At 43.3% G+C, this 19,442-nt stretch overlaps 2 protein-coding genes across 5 annotated transcripts in view; one reads left to right on the forward strand and one right to left on the reverse strand.

Moving 5' to 3' along the window:
- The window catches only part of plce1 (phospholipase C, epsilon 1), a 363,575-nt gene that overhangs the window by 312,982 nt on the left and 31,151 nt on the right, over positions 1-19,442 (forward strand). For all 4 annotated transcript variants that reach the window (XM_048551434.2, XM_048551435.2, XM_048551438.2 and 1 more), the window contains 6 exons: positions 2,203-2,351; positions 3,522-3,639; positions 5,297-5,410; positions 10,854-11,150; positions 15,490-15,650; positions 18,162-18,423. In XM_048551434.2, the coding sequence (XP_048407391.1) occupies positions 2,203-2,351; positions 3,522-3,639; positions 5,297-5,410; positions 10,854-11,150; positions 15,490-15,650; positions 18,162-18,423 (1,101 nt within the window). The remainder of the gene's footprint in view (positions 1-2,202; positions 2,352-3,521; positions 3,640-5,296; positions 5,411-10,853; positions 11,151-15,489; positions 15,651-18,161; positions 18,424-19,442) is intronic.
- The window catches only part of noc3l (NOC3-like DNA replication regulator), an 87,806-nt gene continuing 79,016 nt past the window's right edge, over positions 10,653-19,442 (reverse strand). The window contains exon 22 of the mRNA XM_048551441.2: positions 10,653-11,230. Within this exon, the coding sequence (XP_048407398.2) occupies positions 11,206-11,230 (25 nt within the window). The 3' untranslated portion in view covers positions 10,653-11,205. The remainder of the gene's footprint in view (positions 11,231-19,442) is intronic.

Genomic DNA, 19,442 nt, shown 5'->3' on the forward strand with positions numbered 1-19,442 from the left:
TTCAATATTGCTAAATTGAATAATAGTAACTCTCAAATTAATATTATTTTCACAAAATGTACATTGCACAGCTGTTGTCAAAAAACCTGCTCATCCATTCACTGACTGAGAACAGCTGTCCAATTTAAATTCATTGGGGATTATTTCAAATAAATTCCACATCAAACTAACCCAAATCAACCCTACGACAAGTGCTCACCCAAACTAAAGACCCACTCCATGCCCTGGTGCTGTGAGGCAGCACTGCTAACCACTGAGCCACTGTGCTGCCTCATATGTCACCTACAAGATCCCCTGCAGAGACTGTGAGAAACACTACATCGGACAAACAGGAAGGAAACTAACAACAAGAGATCATGAGCACCAACTGGCTACAAAAAGATATGACTAATACTCACTCACCTCAATCCACATGGACAAGGAGAACCACCACTTTGACGGGGACAAACACCAAGGTCCTGGGACAGGCTAGGCAGAGACAAGCATGAGAATTCCTGGAAGCATGGCACTCCACGAAGCAGGCTATTAAAAAACACATTGAACGCGACCTCCCTATATACATTCCACTACGAAGGAAACCCAGAAATGAGGCAATCCATTGCAACAGACCCCAGAGTTTAAAAACCAGGCGGGAAAACACACTGATGCTTCATCAGAGGCTGCACTGTGGATGTTACCAAGCACAATAATGAAACGTCTGAGGAACAACAAACCAGCTCAGCGAGCCAACCAACCTGAACACCCACAACCCGAGCTACAGATCTACTCCAAAGCCTTAGAAATAAATTTGTATGCACTGACACCCGCTCACAAAGACTTTTGCATGTTTTGATATCAGGAATGATTGTTGCGTGGGGCTTTGAATAATAGCTGGTAGTTGGGCCAATTCATTGCCACCAGTCCACCTTTTGAGATATTTTTTGAATCAACCTGTTCGAACATAACAAACCTCTGAAGCAGGTGAGACATTGTGGCCTAGAGGTAGGGACACTGCCACTACCAGAACCCTTCCAATCTTTCTGCTTATTGTGTAAGCGTAGCTCTGAAAGGGAAAGAGGTGTATCAATCATATAAATCCATTGTAGATGTTTCCTAATCTGCCTGTTCAGAGATGTTTCAACACACCTTCAGAGCAGATAGGACTGGAACCCAGGCTTCACAGTCAGGGACACTAACACTGTGCCACAAGAGTCCCATAAGAAATTAGCTACAGATTTATGAATTGAGTTTAAACTCCTCCAGCTGCAATGTTGGGATTTGAACTCATTTCCACAGCGTATTAACCTGGACTGCCAATCCAGTAGACATTACAATCCCTGGCCAATTCTCCTTTCTACTGTTTCAACAAACAGTTTGGTTAAAGAGCATCTTGATGGGGCACTGCAATGAAAGTGCAAACTAACGTTTAACAGGAACCTACATATCAAAATGGGAACTTGCTAAATCAACATAACATTAATAAAGCATCCCAGCCCCTGTGGTGCCCACTAGTTAGTAAAGGTGTCTACTGTGCTAGTGAACACTACATGCTTCCTCTCCGTGGCCACACTGTTATGGACTAGACCAGACCCCCTCAAAACATTATAAGAAAGTAGCCTGGACCCTAACTTTTTCTTACTTTAAAGGTAGATGTAAAGTGCGATGTAACCGGTCATACTACTCACTGTTAAGCGAAACACAATTTATTTAACACTATAGTTAAAATACAAACAAAAGGAAAAAGGAGTTTAGAATAACTTAACAATTAGAAAGTTTAACTGAATGATAAATACAGTACCTATTACTAATCTACACATCCCTGAACACTACGGGCAATTTCCCATGGCCAATCCCCCTAACCTGCACATCTTTGGACTGGGAGGAAACCCACGCAGACACAGGGAGAATATGCAAACTCCACACCCAAGGCTGGAATTGAACCCAGGTCCCTGGTGCTGTGAGGCAGCACTGCTAACCACTGAGCCACTGTGCTGCCTCATATGTCATATTTGCTTCTGTCAGGACCTGTGCAAGACTGACTGTTTCTTCACCTGAGGACTGTGAAACATCATCACGTTGGATGGAGCTAATGTTACTTCAGCATTAATTCTTCTAGAGTCATTACTTTTTGCTACGTAATCTGCTTAAGTGAGTTTGCCACTTGAAAAGCGTTCTATATATGACATACAACTGTCTCATTAGAGTCTGTTCCTTCCTTTCCAGACAACATCCTCGATGACAGGCCCGAGAGCAAGCCATCAAGTGATAAATATCACTTCGAATATACAGAAGAAACTCCACGGAGAATCAAAAAAATATCGACTGACGCAATGTTACACAGCAAAGAAAAGACAAAGCAAAAAAGATTTATTGTGAGAAATTACACATTTGCATTTCTCCATTAAGAAGTCGCATTTAAAAAATATTCTTGTTTTTAACACCCTGCAGAGCAATGTAGGAACCTAAGCACAGTGCAGTCTGGAGTTGCTTGGCACTGCAGGGGTTTAATGAGGCTTGAAGTGAATGAAGTTAAGGTTAGGCACCTAGGAAATTGGCATTGGGGTAGGTGGTTGGCTAGAAAATGCTGATAACAGAAAGTACTTAATGGCTCGATGTGACATTGTATTCTTTTTATACACATCCATTTGTTTTAAATGGGTAAATAGAAGGACAGTGTGTGAATGTGTTTGGTGTCTGTCTGATAAGTTGTAGCACTCTCACACTGAACCAAGTTCAAGTCCCATTCCTGGAGACTGGTGCATGTAATTCAGATTGGCCAATGTAGCACGGAAGGAACGCTGTACTCCCAGAGTACACTTTGCAGCCAAAGGGTGGCAGTGTGGTTGGGTGAGGGGGCGATCTTGCCTTTCTGTGCCTCGCTCCAATTTCGTTCGGGGCAGAAAGTGAGACCCATCTTCCTGCCTGGAGACCAACTGATAAGGCAAGCTGCCAGCCTCGGAATGAACAGTCGCTCATGGGCACTGCACAGCCTGCCCCATGCCTGAATGTCTCGTTTCACTGCAGCCAGCCTGACAATGATGAGGAATGTTGCTAGCTCGGTCTAAACCCCTCCAGCACCCACTTTTACCCTGGTAACAGCCACTGTGGGATGACCTTTAGTTTCTCAGCCGGTGCACATAATACTGCCTTTAACACCTGCCCTTTCATCTTTGAATGATCGATGAAATTTAAAACTAAGACCAGTCAACCCTGAAGTAGACTTGGAGCTATGGTATCATTTGATGCATCCCACTGCCCTGATTGATATTTAGCCCTCAACTGACATCCCATTTTAAAAAAAAAGTGAGCTGGTTATCATTTGTTGCTGTTCCACTGAGCACAAATGAGCTGGTTTGAAGTCACTACACTTCAAATATACTAAGTGGGCTGTAAAGCATCTTGATTGGGAGTCATGAAAGGCACTACATAAATGCAAGCCTTCCAGTTACTCATTTGGTGAATTATTGAAAGGAGAAGTTGCTTCCATGCGTGAGGTGGTGTGTTGTGTGCCATGGCTTATTTGCTGTTTTCTTAATTCCCAGGTTTATGACATGGAGTTGGGTGAAGAGTTCTACCTGCCCCAAAACAAAAAGGAGAGCAGACAGATAGCACCCGAACTCTCAGACTTGGTCATCTACTGCCAGGCTGTCAAGTTCACAGGTACCCGTTAATAAGCGCCTCCTTGTGTGTCTTTGTCGATCATATAATCCTTGGCAATGATGGTTTTATTCATGTCCACAGCATGAAAAAACGGTAAATGTAGAAGTGAGAGTCACTTGAATTCTGATCAAGAAGGTCTGTTGTTCAGTACCCAAACCAGCAGGAGGTATGGAGGCTGCAATGTGTGGGAGGCTGAGCAGATGTTTTAGAACAGAACATATCCCCATTTGGCACAAAATAGAAATGATTGTTAATAATGATTATTCCTGTACAACATCATGATCTGCATGAGATTCTAATGAATTTACAAGAAATAAACCTTAAGTGTTTGATAAATATAGTTCCCAAACTGTACTTGCAGTAGAAGACAATCATATTCTACCTTGTTACTATATCCCAGTATCTCAGTTCCCAAGAACTCCAGCACATTATCGGGTCTCGGCTCACAAGTCTAAATGAACTCCTCGTGCACACGGTAGATTGTTCTGAACTCCTGGTGCATTGACTTCATGGATAATTTGACTTCCTCCTGGGGTAACTGTGTAAGATGCTGCACCAGACACTTGGAACCATAGCTCTTCCCATTCCCCGCGCCCCCCCCCCCCCCCCCCCAACGCTGCACCCTGCCCAGGTGGCACAATACCCAAATCCCAGTTGATACCCAACCCCCACTCCAGCTAGCACCCCTTTTAACTGGCAGCTTACCCCCACCAATCTGGCAACCTACACATCTTCCCAGCTGGCACCCCAGTTACCTTACCCTCATGTCACCTTGCCCACCAGCCATTGTGTGACCTTGGCACCCTCCCCTGCCAGTACCCAAACACCTCACTTACCTTATGTACTTACAGTCTGACAGCAGTGACTGTCCAGACCTTTGTATTTCAGAATACAACAGCTGGAATTTAGAAAAGTATGAGGTTTCCTCTAGTGGCAGGGTCTAGATTTAAGGGTCGCCCTTTCCAAAAAAAGGGGTTGCTCAGAAGGGAGGTGATTTTTTTTTCCCATCTGAGAAAGTCTTTGGAACTCTCTTTATGAAAATTCTGTGGAAACAGAGTCTTTGAAAATTTGCCAGGTCAGAAGTGAATAGATTCTTGATGAGAAAGGAGATGAAAAGTTTTGAGGCGTAGAGGGGAATATGGATTTGAGGTTCTAATCAGATTAGCCATTATCTTATTGAATTGTGCAGCCAGAACGGGGAGCTGAATGGTCGTCTTCTGCTGGCTGTTTGTTCTGTAACTAATTAGTTAACATTATTGCTAGTCATTCTTGCCTGAGATCTGTGTGAAAATCTCACAGACTGCTGTCAATTTGAGTGAGTCCATGAAACCTAACCCCTCTTTAACAGCGCATTACTGCGGATTTAGTTTCACTGTTTTTATCTGATGAGCATTATAATTATGGCCAAGGTTTGAAGACAGAGAGATAAAACGGAAGTCTGCACCTACACTAGGGGGAACATGAATGGATACTTCTGTCGTTTCTCTCTGTGCCAGTCACTGATGTAACAGTCACATAAAGAAACCTGGCAAAAAGCAACATTTCCACTTGGCTGCAGGGCAAAGCTGCAAGGAGCTTAAAATATCATCAAAAAATTATCTGTTGGAAAAATGTGAACCCTTCAGTGATGACCCTCTTTTTTTTGAAATGAAAACAGGCCTTTCAACTTTAAATGCAACAGGATCAAGCAGAGGCAAAGTGAAACCCAACAGGAAATCAAACAGAATGAGCCCTGGGGAGTCAATGACATCAATTAAGGCATCTGGAAGAGGTAAGTGGGGTTAGGTCAGCGTTTCCCACAACAAACTTGGACCTAGTCACAAAATAATTGATTTGTAGTGATCTGGTTCAGTTTAAAGTGTGTCTTGTATGAATTTTCTTTTTTAAATCATTATTATGGATGAAAATTCTCTGAGGCTTGCAGGACATTCTCATTAAAACTTAAATGATCTGGCTGTTGCTGGCAGCTTACATAGTAACAGGAGCTCAGATGGTGTTTGAGAAATAATGCCCACTGATAATAAACATGGTTATTTCGAAGCATCTAAGCAGCAACTATTCATTGCATCTCGAAAGTTGCGAGTTTCAGTAACTGGGACTGCTCAGCAGCAGCTATTCCTGTGTGATCTACTGTGTTGCTTTGTTAGGCACCCTTACTGAACTGCTTTGTCACAGAAATGTGGACTTAGTAGCGTTACACTGCCAAGTTTGAAATCAAGAGGAGGAGATTAAACTAAGCAGGTAGAATATTTTCCTTTTGCTTCTGGAGGAAGATGAAACAATAGGTGTCCTGTCTATTGTTGGGCTTTGTGCCTGAGAGATATGAGGAAGTGACACGTCAGTTTTAGTCACAATGCTTTTAAAAGGTCTACTCTTATGTTTCTAGCATTTGTTTCACTACTTCATTCTCCATAACCACGTTCAGGCTTAGCTTACATCTTGCAGATCACAGCATAATCAATTGGCACACAATGTTACACACTTAAGAGTTGAATACTACCTTCCGTTTGATCTGCAGAAAATATTGAAACTCTGATTTTGCCAAATTGTCAGTGAATGTAGTAGAGGAGTCCCGTAGTGGATGTGATGTTTTCTTTTCCAGGCCATTAAGGTTGAACTACAGCAGTGGGTTTTATACAGGTAGCTAAGCATGGAATCTTATTGGGATCTGAGCGACATTGGCTATGGCAGAATTGGATGAGATGTTAGAAAGGCCAATTTCAATGTAAAGAACAACTCCTGCAGCATCTTTTATGCTTTTCACAGTTGTCATGGTAAGATTCCCACTCAGCAACAACAAAGTGGCTAATTGATGAAGATTAAAACTTATTAAATATTTTGATATTTTGTGAACATCTTTAATGTCCAGCCTCCAACATGATCAAAAGGCCAAACAAGGTAGACTTTAAGAAGGCTCAACATGGAAGTCAGGTCAGGTGTCAGGTAAATTCAGCTCACCTTTTGTTCTAAACCACCTCTGTGTTGCCCACGACCAAACTGCAACTCAGGGCACGATGCACACGCCCATAGTCACTGGCACCTACCATCTTCTTCCATCTTCTTGCAAACATCATGGCACCTCTTTGATACACTTTCAGGCTGCTTAGGAAACATGTGTGGACTGCAAAGCCTATCAGTGACCAGCATTGAAAGGCTGCTAGTTACACACCCAGCTCAGGTATTGGACCAGGCTACATCTCAGGGCGGTTTATTTGCCCTCATAACACTAGCTCATTTAGTGCCCATCTGCATACGCTCAACACCCATGCCTTTCATTGCCTTGCCATACCATCCCTGTTGGCACTTCAGCCAGAATTAAAAGCTCTCATTTCTGCTGTTTCAAGGTGCTATGTTGCAAAGCCACACAGAAGGCCACTTCTCACTGGGGAACTGTCTAAGATGGGGAGAGCTCCTGCTGGATGGCACTCCATGAAGTCAGGTTAACACCCAGAGTCTGTGCCCGCAGCCTGTGAGACAAACACACTGTGTGTGTATTCAGCCAAATGGCTATGTCAGAAACTGGAATGGGCTAGTCCTCAGTCCACTCAAGGGGTGGGCATTGTTATTGAGGGGATCCGGGTACAGTCTGCACACAGTCCACAGGTTTTTGGGAGTGTTGGCTACTTCGAGCCCACGTGTTGAGGGGTTCTGGCCTGTACAGTCCAAGGGGGAAGCAGTTCTGTTGACCCAGCGGCAACACTCAGGAATGGTGTATCATCAGGCAGGGAGCTGAAAGCTCACCGGCAGGGGTCAGCTTACTCATGGCTGGGGGCTACTTGTTGCAATTGGTCAAAGGTCTTGGGTGAATACAATCCTTGGGGTCCAGTGATCTTTCAGGAGGGTTTTGGGAGCCCATAGTTGTGGAATCACTATCAGAAATAGTGGGGAGTCAATAGTAAACAGAGGCATCTGTAGAAATAGCAATAAGGCTGGTGATGGAGGGGCACTCAAAGTGAATAGTATGTGTGTGGTATAGTATTGAAGGGGGTGTAACGGGGGAATGGGGTGTGGGTGTTGTTGAATATGACTCCAACTGTGACCTCCAAACGGGTATGCAGTTTGGGCATCATTACATTGTAATGCCAGGGCTCAGAAGTCAGAGAGTTGGAGGTGAGGTTTGATGTGCTCGATTTCCAAATGGAGATCAGATTGGCTGCCAGGATCTTTTGAGATTGTAGGCAAGGTGGAGACTTTGGGAAGCTGGTGGGTAACTCTACTAAGGGTGCTCGCTGTGATCCTCATTCCCAGCCATCACTTTCCCTTCTCTAGGGGTGATGTGCTTCCTGAAAGTGGCTGAAACAAGGGTTGGAGTGAGTGTGAGTTTGATGGGCAAAAGCCCAGGATCCACATTTGCTAAATGATAGGACATTGTAGCAACAAATACATCAAGCAGCCATTTGCAAAACCCAGCTACACTTAATTTGCAATCATTTCATCAGCCATATGCTGTACATTGCAGAGTCTAGGTGCCTCGGGTCAGATGCTGGTCAAAGGCACTTTTCAACATGGCTTTGGTTCCTGAAAGTTGAGCCTGGACATCCCAATACTGCAGAGTCAGCAGCAATGATATTTCCAAAGGCCAGAGCTGGCCAAAGAGAAACCTTTATTCATTCCACTTCCCAGGGAGATGTGGGAGACACACACCATCAGTCCATCAACTCTCATGTAAGTTCAGCTATGGTCTGTACCGGATGTAGTGAGGGGATTCAGAGTTGTGTGGGTCTGGGATGGGACAGTGGCGCTGGGGAACACAGCAGCCAGACTCTCTTTGGTGTTGGACACTCAGCTGATGTGGCCTTTTCACCAAGTCGGCGCACAAACTGAGGCTGGAGCTGAATGACCGATGGAGACACAGCTTCCGGAATTGGGGGGGCGGTGGGGGGTGTATATCTGTCTGGAGAGAGGTGTGCACCCTCTTCTGTAGGGGATGGTGCTAAGAACTCATCTGAGGCCAGAAAACCTCTTTCAGTCCTTGTGCCCCCAACGTGGCTCACTTCCACTAAGAGGGCTGTGCCCAGCAGCTGCTTGGATGCTGATCACTGTCGCCGCCTGCCTGAGAAGGTGAAGTGGGTTCAGGAGGAGCAAGGCCGATGGTAAACCCAGGAACAGGAGCAGGAGCATGGCCCCGCAGAGGATACGGAGACACCAGCTCAGCTGCGGGGCCCCTCAGGATGGGTGTGATACACAAGAGACCCAGAGTTTTCCATCCTGGGGATAAGTGAGGCGCTGTGCCAATGCAGACTCCTAAGACACTGTGATGGTCCGGAGAGGGACCTGAGAGCTACAGGAGTGGAGCGGGGGAACCCTCTCCCAGTGACTGTAAAGGTGAGTTTCTATCTGACTGGCGAGGGAGGTTGCTGCTTGTGGGGTGCTCTGTCATCCCTCTCAAGTACATCAGGGCAGTGATCGGTACCATTTGGGCAGGATCACACCAGCTCATTTGATTTCTCGAGGATGGGGTCAGTACTGTAGCCTGGGCAGGAGGATGCAGGAACATAGCTGTCTCCTGCCAGGTGCAGGTTGTCATCGACTGTACCGCCCCCCCCCCCCTCCATGGCACTGAGAGGGTAGTGTCACAACACTGTGGGAATCCATCATTCGTGATCACTGCTCCCACTTCCTGGAGGTGTGTGCCCACTGCCCTGGCAGCTGCCACCTCTCCTACATCCTGGAGCACTTTCATGTACCGGGTGTGTTTGCCAGAGACTAGGGCCCTTACAAAGCAGTTATTGGCAAGGGAGTAGGTGATGCATCATCCTGGTGTGCTGTGCTCTGCACGATAGGAGCAGGCAATGCGGCAGTGTGCTGGATATTTACAAGCTGGAGAAATGGGAGCATGCTTCCAGGGAAGAAAGCAGGATGTTGTGGTGGTAGAAACTGGAGTTGTCCATGACAGACTCCACTACATAGGATGCTGCGAGGAAGACAGGATCTGACTGAGCCCCAGTTCTAGTAGTTGGGAGCTGGGTGCAGCAGACGTCATAAGCTGTAAAATAGTCATTGGTCATGGTACCTGAATCTAGCTTGCATTACAAGGCCAAATGTCAGTATCTACTGGTTCCCTTTTGCTGTTCTCTGAATAAAAGCTCATGTTCGGAGTTGTCTGATTGTTTGCCCGGAATGTGGTGTTCCCTTATTGGACAGTGACAAGCTGTGGGTCTCCAGTGGGCATTTTTTTTCCTGCTCATTCATGAGCTGAGGGCATCGCTGGCTAGCACAGCATTTATTGTCCATCCCTAATCGCCCAGAGTCGACCGCATTGCTGTGGGTCTGGAGTCATGCACAGGCCAGACCAGGTAGGGATGGCAATTTCTTTCCCTGAAGAACATTAATGAACCAGATGGGTTTTTTTGACAATCAACAAGGGATTGATGGTCATCATTAGACTCTTAATTCTAGATTTTTCTTGAATTCAAATTCCACCATCTGCCTTGGCGGTATTCACACCCAGGTCCCCAGAACAATACCTGGGTCGCTGGATTAACAGTCCAGCGCTAATACCACTAGGCCATTGCCTCCCCTCATCTACTGACAATGATAGTGTGGGTCTGCAGCGGGTAGAGGACAGGACAGCATTCACTTGGAGGGTGTTGAAGCGGGATGGAACGACTGAGTGGCATAGTGTGGTGCGGTGGTAAAACAGTGAGAAGCGAGAGAACGTGGTTATATGTACGAGGCAGCGTCAGCTGTGTTGGCTCAGTGCCATGGATAGCATGGGTTTGTAGCTGCTATGCCATGCTGCTATGCGTGGGTTTGTGGTGGATTGTTGTCACATGTCCGGGTGTTTCAAAGATGGCGCAGACGCAATGGATGCTGGTCTTTCAGCGATTACCCCTGAGTGATGAGTTTTCCCATGAATGGCAGGTGGTATGTTTGGGTGGAAATTGGGTGAGAGAGACAGCTTAGGGGCAGAAGAGACAGTTAATGTGGTGAGTGTGATTAGGTACGGTTAACGCGTTAGACCTCAAAGGGAGAAACTGTCCCAAAAAAACTCAATGCAACTTGTCAAGAAATGTGTTCATTGAAGTGACCATGTATTGTTTAGTTTAAAAAAAAAACGTGTAAACTTGAATTGCAGAAGGAAAGCCTGATTTTAAATCAAGAATCTATGTCAGGATCTGGATTGGATGCAGGATTTTGTTCATAGTTTTTATGAAGCCTTTGACATCCTTGAATGACCAAATGATTTTCTTTACCCCCCCTTCAATATGCAGCAACCTCTTTCGAAGGTTTAAGAAAGAGCTGTGAAGAGCCATCGTCTCCTCCGTTCAATCCAACCACCTCCCTCAGTGCTATCATCCGGACACCCAAGTGTTATCACATCTCATCGGTGAATGAGAACACTGCCAAGCGGCTTTGCCGGCGTTACTCCCAGGAATTAATCCAACACACAGTCTGCCAGCTGCTCCGAACATATCCTGCTGCTACTAGGATTGACTCCTCCAATCCATCGCCTCTCATGTTCTGGCTCCATGGGATACAGTTAGTTGCTCTCAATTATCAGACAGATGGTGAGTGGCTACATTTGTGAACCTTCGTTCATAAGCATGATTTGTTTGGAAGTGTTCACTGGAGCTTCCACGAGCTGCATCTGCAAAAATAAAGACCAAACATAATTTGAGAGCATCAGTTTGAAGGAAAATAGCCATTTATCTTTTTATTTACAGGTCATTCTAAATGCTAAAACCTGAATTCCCTTCATTTTCAACTACAGCTGAATAAGCCAGAGGCTGTTCTGTGTCATGTCCTTGTGAATCTAACCACAAGCTGTGGGCAGGGAGAGGTTGGTTGACTACTTCTTACAAATTCAGGTCTGCCGCAGAATTTTGGCTTTGCATTAGTGCTGCCACTCATAAGAGGGTTGGCCATGTGTTTTTCTCTGTTGTGTACACTGCTCAGCATCTACAAGCACTGTAGTAGGACTTGGGAGCATAACAATGCAACTCTTTTGTAATCTGAACGGAATCTGTTCAAACATGTATGCTTCTTTAATACCCTCAAAGCTGGCCCAATGAACGCTGGATAATACTTTGTTTGGCTTGGCAAGGTTTTGTTTGGCTTGGTTCACAAGCTGCCTTCTTCCACGTTAGACAAAATAAATGTAACTCAGGGTATCATGCTGGTCTCTTAGTGTAACCGGTGCATTTTCTGTATACAAGCTGGGCAGAAATTAATGGGCTCTCCAGTTGTTGGGAGGTGACAGCCACTTCCAGGAGTAGACCCCATCCAGATGTCCCGGGAGTTGCTATCAGGGTGATTGGATCCTGCAGGGTGAATTTTCTACTTCAGAGAACTGCCATACAGTTGGAGGCCTGCAGCTCTACAGCACCGCTAGGGAGCGTGGTCGATCTTGGTACTGCAAGAGACCCAGGAGGAGGATGGTTGCTGCAGTTCTGGAGCACAGGCTAAGTGGAGCAGGATCACCATAGCCAGTCAGGCAGACCCTGGCAAGGACCAGTCAGCGTAAAGAGCTGGAGGCTCTTCCTGTGAGGACAGCCCTTGTTGCTGCTATACACTTTATTGGGCACATGATGCCTGAGCAGGAGGGGCCATGCACGAGGGTGCCCACTATCTCTGTTACTGTCCCTTAACAACTTGCAGCCTGCTTTTTCCTCATGCCCACTCTTCCTTTATCTTCTCCGTGACGTTGATTCTGTAAAGATTGCATAGAGTGATGCCACAAATATCGAGCAGCAACTGTGCTAATTGCCCAGGCAGTCCTACAGGGAGACCACACTGAGCTCAAATGTATATGCACAACCTATCTCTCTCTGGCCAGAGCTTTTGGCTAGATTCACAAGGATGTCACTTTGCCGACTGAAGTTGAAATTTAAGGGAATTCAGATTTCAGTGTTTAAAAGAAGATGGAAATAAAGCGATTCTTGTATAACTGGCTTCTACTCACTGTATTTATTGAAAGAGCAATCCTCTTAGACTCTATTTGCTATAGATCTGGTTCTGACTTTGAGGATTCTGTAGTCCCATCCTACTTCCAATGTACTGGCTCACATTGTGTTCTCAATATTCATTTTAAAGCCTTTCTTTAAAGTCCAGCCGATTTTGAAGATGTTTCCCCATGAGGTGCAGCATTATCTCCAGAATGACCAGAAAGCATCACAGAGGTTCTTGTTTGGAGACTCTCTGAAATATATTCCTCTCAACCACTGCTGGAATATACCTCCTGTCGGAGCAGCATATCATTCAGACAAGCTTCTGCTCAAAATACGTTTTAAGACATCTTGTACATCTTGGCTCACATAATTCTGATTTATCTCCGCAGATGCTACCGGACCTGCTGAGTTTTTTCAGCAATTTCTATTTGTATTTCATATGTCTTGGGTCCTGCTTGTGGGGAGAGTGGCAAAATCTACTTGAACTGTAACAGAGCTCTGTGTAGATGATGAGCACTTTAAGACTGTGTAGTTGTACATTTGTGTGGGAGAACGGTTTTGGTACTTGACTGAGAATCCAGTGCATCTGTTCCTTACCTTCGGTGATGCACTGATTCTTTCGTAAACCAGCTGTTCTCCTTTGTGACCTTTAATGTTTGATTAATGCAGACTTTATTGCAGTTTAGTTAGATAAAGGTTACTGAAGCTTTGCAATCACTGGCAATATCTGCAATAAATTTAACAATCCACTCTGGAACAATTACCAGTGAAATTGCAGCCACAATCAGGCTGAGTGGCTCTTTAAACTACACTTCCCATAAGTTTACATTGGATGTACATCAGACTGACTGACAAGCAACTCTGTGCTTTAGGAGCTGAAATGTGAGGCGAAGGAAACTTTTTTAAGGTCAAGGTTTAATGGAAAGTTTTGATGAAAACCACCATCTCGTGATCAAAGCATTGGCTCCATTCATCAGCTAATCAACAAAGATAAAATGTGATTAGTAATGACAAGCTGTATCACAAAATAATTTTAGACTGGATTTTATTGACTAGGGTCACAGAGTTCTTCATGTTTTCTCAGTAATCAGTTTCTAACTGATTGATTGAAATGAACATAAATATTAATGAACTCACTTCCTCCTAATTTCAGTGCATTACCCTGATGGATTTCATTTGATCATTGAACATTAAATTATGTCTGATCTTGCATGACAAATTGCCAGTCACAGAAATGAAAGGAAGCTGTAAAGTTTTATGGAGCGGTGGTTTGAAAATGATGGACCACTCCAGGTTTTTTTTAAGATTTATTTAGGATGTGCGGGTCACTGGCTAAGCCAACATTATTGTCCATCCATAATTAACTGTCCTCTGGTTAAGAGTTAACTACCTTACTATGAGCCTGGAGTCACATATTGGCCAGTCCAGGTAAGGACAGAATTTCCTTCCCTAAAGGACATTTAACTCCTAAAGGGTTTTTCCAATTCTGGATGTGAGTTTGCTCGCTGAGCTGGAAGGTTAGTTTTCAGACGTTTCATCACCATTCTAGTTAACATCATCATTGAGCCTCCGACGAAGCGCTGGTGTTATGTCCCACTTTCTATTTATCTGTTTAGGTTTCCTTGGGTTGGTGATGTCATTTCCTGCATTGGTGATGTCATTTCCTGTTCTTTTTCTCAGGAGATGGTCGATTGGCTCCAAGTCAATGTGTTTGTTGATGGAGTTCCGGTTGGAATGCCATGCTTCTAGGAATTCTCGTGCGTGTCTCTGTTTGGCTTGTCCTAGGATGGATGTGTTGTCCCAATCAAAGTGGTGTCCTTCCTCATCTGTATGTAAGGATACGAGTGATAGTGGATCATGTCGTTTTGTGGCTAGTTGATGTTCATGTAACACTACATTGGACAAACAGGCAGAAAGCTTGCCACCAGGATACATGAACATCAACTAGCCACAAAACGACATGACCCACTATCACTCGTATCCTTACATACAGATGAGGAAGGACACCACTTTGATTGGGACAACACATCCATCCTAGGACAAGCCAAACAGAGACACGCATGAGAATTCCTAGAAGCATGGCATTCCAACCGGAACTCCATCAACAAACACATTGATTTGGAGCCAATCTACCATCCCCTGAGAAAAAGAACAGGAAATGACATCACCAGCCCAAGGAAACCGAACTAGATAAATAGAAAGAGGGACATAACACCAGCGCTTTGTCGGAGGCTCACTGATGATGTTACCTAGAATGGTGACGAAATGTCTGAAAACGAACCTTCCAGCTCAGCGAGCAAACTCACATCCAGAACCTCAACCTGAGCTACAAATCTTCTCAAAACTCGGGTTTTTCCAATAATTGACAACGTTCATCGTTATATTCTTAATTCATAAGCAGGCAATGACCCTGTGGTATTATCGCTACACTATTAATCTAGCGACCCTGGGAATGTTCTGAGAATCTGGCTTTTATTTCCTGCCATGGCAGATATTGGATTTCAAATTCAACAATAATCTGGAAATAAGAGCCTAATGATCTTAACTCTGTTGTCGATTGTTTGGAAAAAACCCATCTGGTTCACCAATGATATGTTAGGGAAGGAAACTACCGTCCTTGTCTGGTCCGGCCTACATGTGACTCCAAACCCAAAGCAATATGGTTGACTGCCAGCTATCTTCTGAGCAATTAGATAGGTGCAATCAATGCTGATCCAGCTGGTGGTACTGGATGCATGAATAATGAATGAATTTTAAAAAATCTAACTGTTTATTGAATTCACATTCTGCCATTTGCCATGGTGGGATTTGAACCCGGGAGTCCAGAATGTTGCCTGGGTCTCTGGATTAACAGTCCAGTGATAATTGTGTTAAGCCATCACCGCCACTATAATGTGGTTCGGCCACAATATACTATAAAGATCATTGAAATTACAATGTTCTTTCTCATCTTCCTTAGATCTCCCAATACACCTGAATGCAGCAATGTTTGAAGCGAATGGAGGATGTGGCTATGTCTTAAAGTCACCAGTCTTGTGGGACAAAAGCTGTCGAATGCACAATCAGTTCTCTCCACTGGAACGAATAGAGAACATGAGTCCATCTCTATGTTCTCTAACAGTAAGTGCAGGAAGATATCTGCTGTTGCTTTCTGCACATTGAGGCAAGAATAGTCTTATTTGCTGGGTTTGGAATATAACCAGCAAAACACAGGCTGTCATTTTGTGTCTGTTTTGTTGATTAAGTCTACATTGGATAACTTTGCATCTTGGGGCCTTTTTTGTTTAATTCCGATAAACTTGCTCTCAGGCGTTTAATGCCTTGGTTAACATCTTGGGTCGAGCGACCCTTCCTCAGAACATTAACTCTGATTTCTCTCCACAGATGCTGCCCAGACCTGTTGAGCTTTTCCAGCGATTTCTGTCTTTGTTTCTGATTTGTAGCATCATTCAGTTTTTATGTTTAATGACATGTTCCATTTGAAATTAAATGGTTGTTGTTTGCTCATGATGGTTGGCCATTGAGTGAATAGTCTGTAATTTTTCTGTGGCTTACTCTTTGTTGCTCTCTTAATAGTCATTTTATATTTCATTTCAAGAAAAGCCAAGTTGACAATTATAAAGAATACTGGGATCTATCACTTGGTTGAATTTTTGAACAGAAATAATCACTCTATTGCTGCATTATGTGCTTTGAAGCTGTGGGTCAGGTTCATTTCATTTCGGGAACTTATGTGCTCCGACACAATTCTCTGTAACCTTTTCAAATCCTGTAGCCCTCCTCCAACTCCAATCTCTAGTGCATCCCCTTGTACTTTCACCCCACCATTGGTAACTGTGCCATCTTAGGTCCTAAACTCTGGAAACCACTTATCTCCAACGCTGTCCTCTTTAACTAACTGAAATCTAGCTCTTTGACCAAGCATTTAGTCACCTGCCCTTGCATCCCCTTCTTTTGTTTGGTAACAGTCTTTGTGTGATAATGCTACTGGGAAACAATTTTGGCTTTTTTTAAAAAAACCATGGCAAAGGTGCTATGTGAGGTAAGTTGTCATTGATGATTGGGAATGCCATTAATGTCATCCATCTTGTGTTGACTTGAGTAACCATATCTATCAAGAAAAAAGATTTTAAATGAAGCGGCAATGAAAAAACTTTAAAAGATTTACATATGATTTCAGATCAGACATAAAGTGATAGCATTTTAAAACAGGGTTTAGGAACAACAAGCAGGGATATGGGAAACTAAGCATTTCAAAGGACTGTACTACAGGCCACGTGGCCATTTACTGCGCTATACGTTTCTATGATTCGGTGAATCCCTGCTGGTTCAGTCAAACCTAACCAATTAATCATCAATTTGGGCCTCTATCTCCCTAATTTCACAAATACACATAAAAATGTCAGGCCAGCACAGTCACACTCAACCTGTGGCTCAAGCTGCTATAACTTTTTAAATTAACAAATGAAGTTACCATGTCATTGTTAGTTATTCATTTTTATTTTCTATTTCAGGAAATTCTAATGTTAGCTAGTGAGTGACATTCAAACTAAATATTTTGGCTAAAATTACCAGAGTTTGCTTGTGATACACAGGTGTATTTTTTAATTTGCACATGGATACAGGCATCTCTGGCTAGGCCAGCATTTAGAACATAGAACAGTACAGCACGGAACAGGCCCTTCAGCCCACAATGTTGTGCCGACCATTGATCCTCATGTATGCACCCTCAAATTTCTGTGACCATATGCATGTCCAGCAGTCTCTTAAATGACCCCAATGACCTTGCTTCCACAACTGCTGCTGGCAACGCATTCCATGCTCTCACAACTCTCTGCGTAAAGAACCCGCCTCTGACATCCCCTCTATACTTTCCTCCAATCAGCTTAAAACTATGACCCCTCGTGTTAGCCATTTGTTCCCCATCTCTATTTACCCAGAGGGCCAAAGAGTCAACCAACATCCACAACCTGAGCTACAAATCTACTCTAAAATCTTAGAGTCAACCACATTGCTGTGGGTCTGGAGTGACGCCTAGGCTAGACGAGGTAAGGATGGCAGTTTCCTTTCCTGAAGGGCATTAGTGAACCAGATGGGGTTTTTCACCAATCTGCAATGGTTTCATGGTCATCGTTAGACTCTTAATTCCAGATTCTTTATTGAATTCAGATTCTTCCATCTGCAATGGCAATATTTGAATCTGAGTCCCCAGAACATTAGCTGAGTTTCTGGATTAATAGTCTAGCAATAATGTTATTAATATTCTAGCACTTTACTGAGCGCAGTGAATCAGGCCTTTTTACAGACACACCTCCAATGAATTTTAACAAATTGCTTTGTCTAATCTTCCCTATTTTGTCAGATTAGGCTTACTATGGCAACATCATAAAATATTTGCAAACTGTACAGATTTTTACAAGTCAGGTAATTTGCTATTTTTTTTGCCAATCCATCCCTTGTTAAGTAGAAAGTACTTGATAGAGAATTTGATAGAACAATGATAAAGTTGTGAACCTGCTCCACAAAGTCTGTATTAGGACTCAATTCTAACTGTGATTTGAAGTTAATTGTTAAGTTTCTCACTACTGTTTGATACTGAAGCTGATTGATTCTCTTGTTAAAACAATCTAGATCATTTCTGGACAGTATGTTTGTCCCAGCAACACATCAGGGAGTCCATGCATTGAAATTGACGTACTTGGTATGCCACAGGACAGTTGTCACTTTCGCACCAAGCCCATTCATCGCAACACCCTGAACCCCATGTGGAATGAGCAGTTCTTCTTCCATATTTACTTCGAAGACCTTGTTTTCCTACGTTTTGTGGTGGTGGAGAACAACAGCTCCACTGTAACAGCTCAGAGAGTGGTGCAGTTAAAAACCCTTAAAAGAGGTAATAACCACTTTCACTGACTTAATCCCTTCTTCTGTCTTGAGATGCATGGTTGGGCTGAGAGCGTGCTGACTATTGGATGGTGAACAAAATAAATGTTAATAATTGAAGATTTTACACTGTTTTAAATGTCACAACATGAAAGGTAGTTTGAAAAAAAAATCAAGGAGTCAGTTTGACTTTATTGCATTTTCTTGCTGTCATTGTTCATTTACAAACAAATTGTAATTGTTTGCACAGACTTCAGGAAGAGCAAACTTGAAAGGAATGTGAAAGAAAATAAGAAGTTCCATAAAAGTTAGGAGGTCTGTTGTGGATAGTTTGGAATTTTTAAGCAAATGAAATACATTTGAAACTCACTTCAGCTATATCATGCTGAAAACAGTCTATTCAGTGTGGATGTGAAGAATAATTTTAGTGATAAGCGTAGTCGTTTCAAAATGAACAAAAGACTCCAATGGGCAGGATTGTGCCACTGACCTATTTTACCCAAATTTGTGCCACTACCCAATCCAATTTCTGTTTCACTGTTTTTCAAGTTGCATGCAAGGATGAAAAAAGAATTTCCACCTAACAGTGGGAACCTAGAGACATAGAAATAAGGCAATTAATAACTAGTCATACTGGATATGTTTTTATCCAGGGTAAAGAAGGGTCACATTACAATAGGTTTCTAGGAACAATAACAGGTGATCTTTTTAATAAAATAACATATTCGTTCACTATCTGGCTACAGACAAAAAATATCACATCTGGTTAACTTTCTGCTATGAAGTCTTACAAAATGTGGAGCTTGTAATTGCTGAAGCTTATCCGTTACTCATTGGTAAATTCAATAAATTCAAGGGAAAATATTGAATATTGGTAACATTGGCAAAGTAGTAAATTAACCTGATTTTTTTTTTCTCTCTGAAACAAGTGTCAAGAGATGATTCTTTGTTACACAAAAATTCTATAAAACATTCTGGAGAGTTCTGGCAAGTGGACACATGAGAAAAACAGAACTTGTCAAAAGAAAG

Source organism: Stegostoma tigrinum, chromosome 20 (assembly GCF_030684315.1).
Source record: "Stegostoma tigrinum isolate sSteTig4 chromosome 20, sSteTig4.hap1, whole genome shotgun sequence".
NCBI classification, from domain to species: domain Eukaryota; kingdom Metazoa; phylum Chordata; class Chondrichthyes; order Orectolobiformes; family Stegostomatidae; genus Stegostoma; species Stegostoma tigrinum.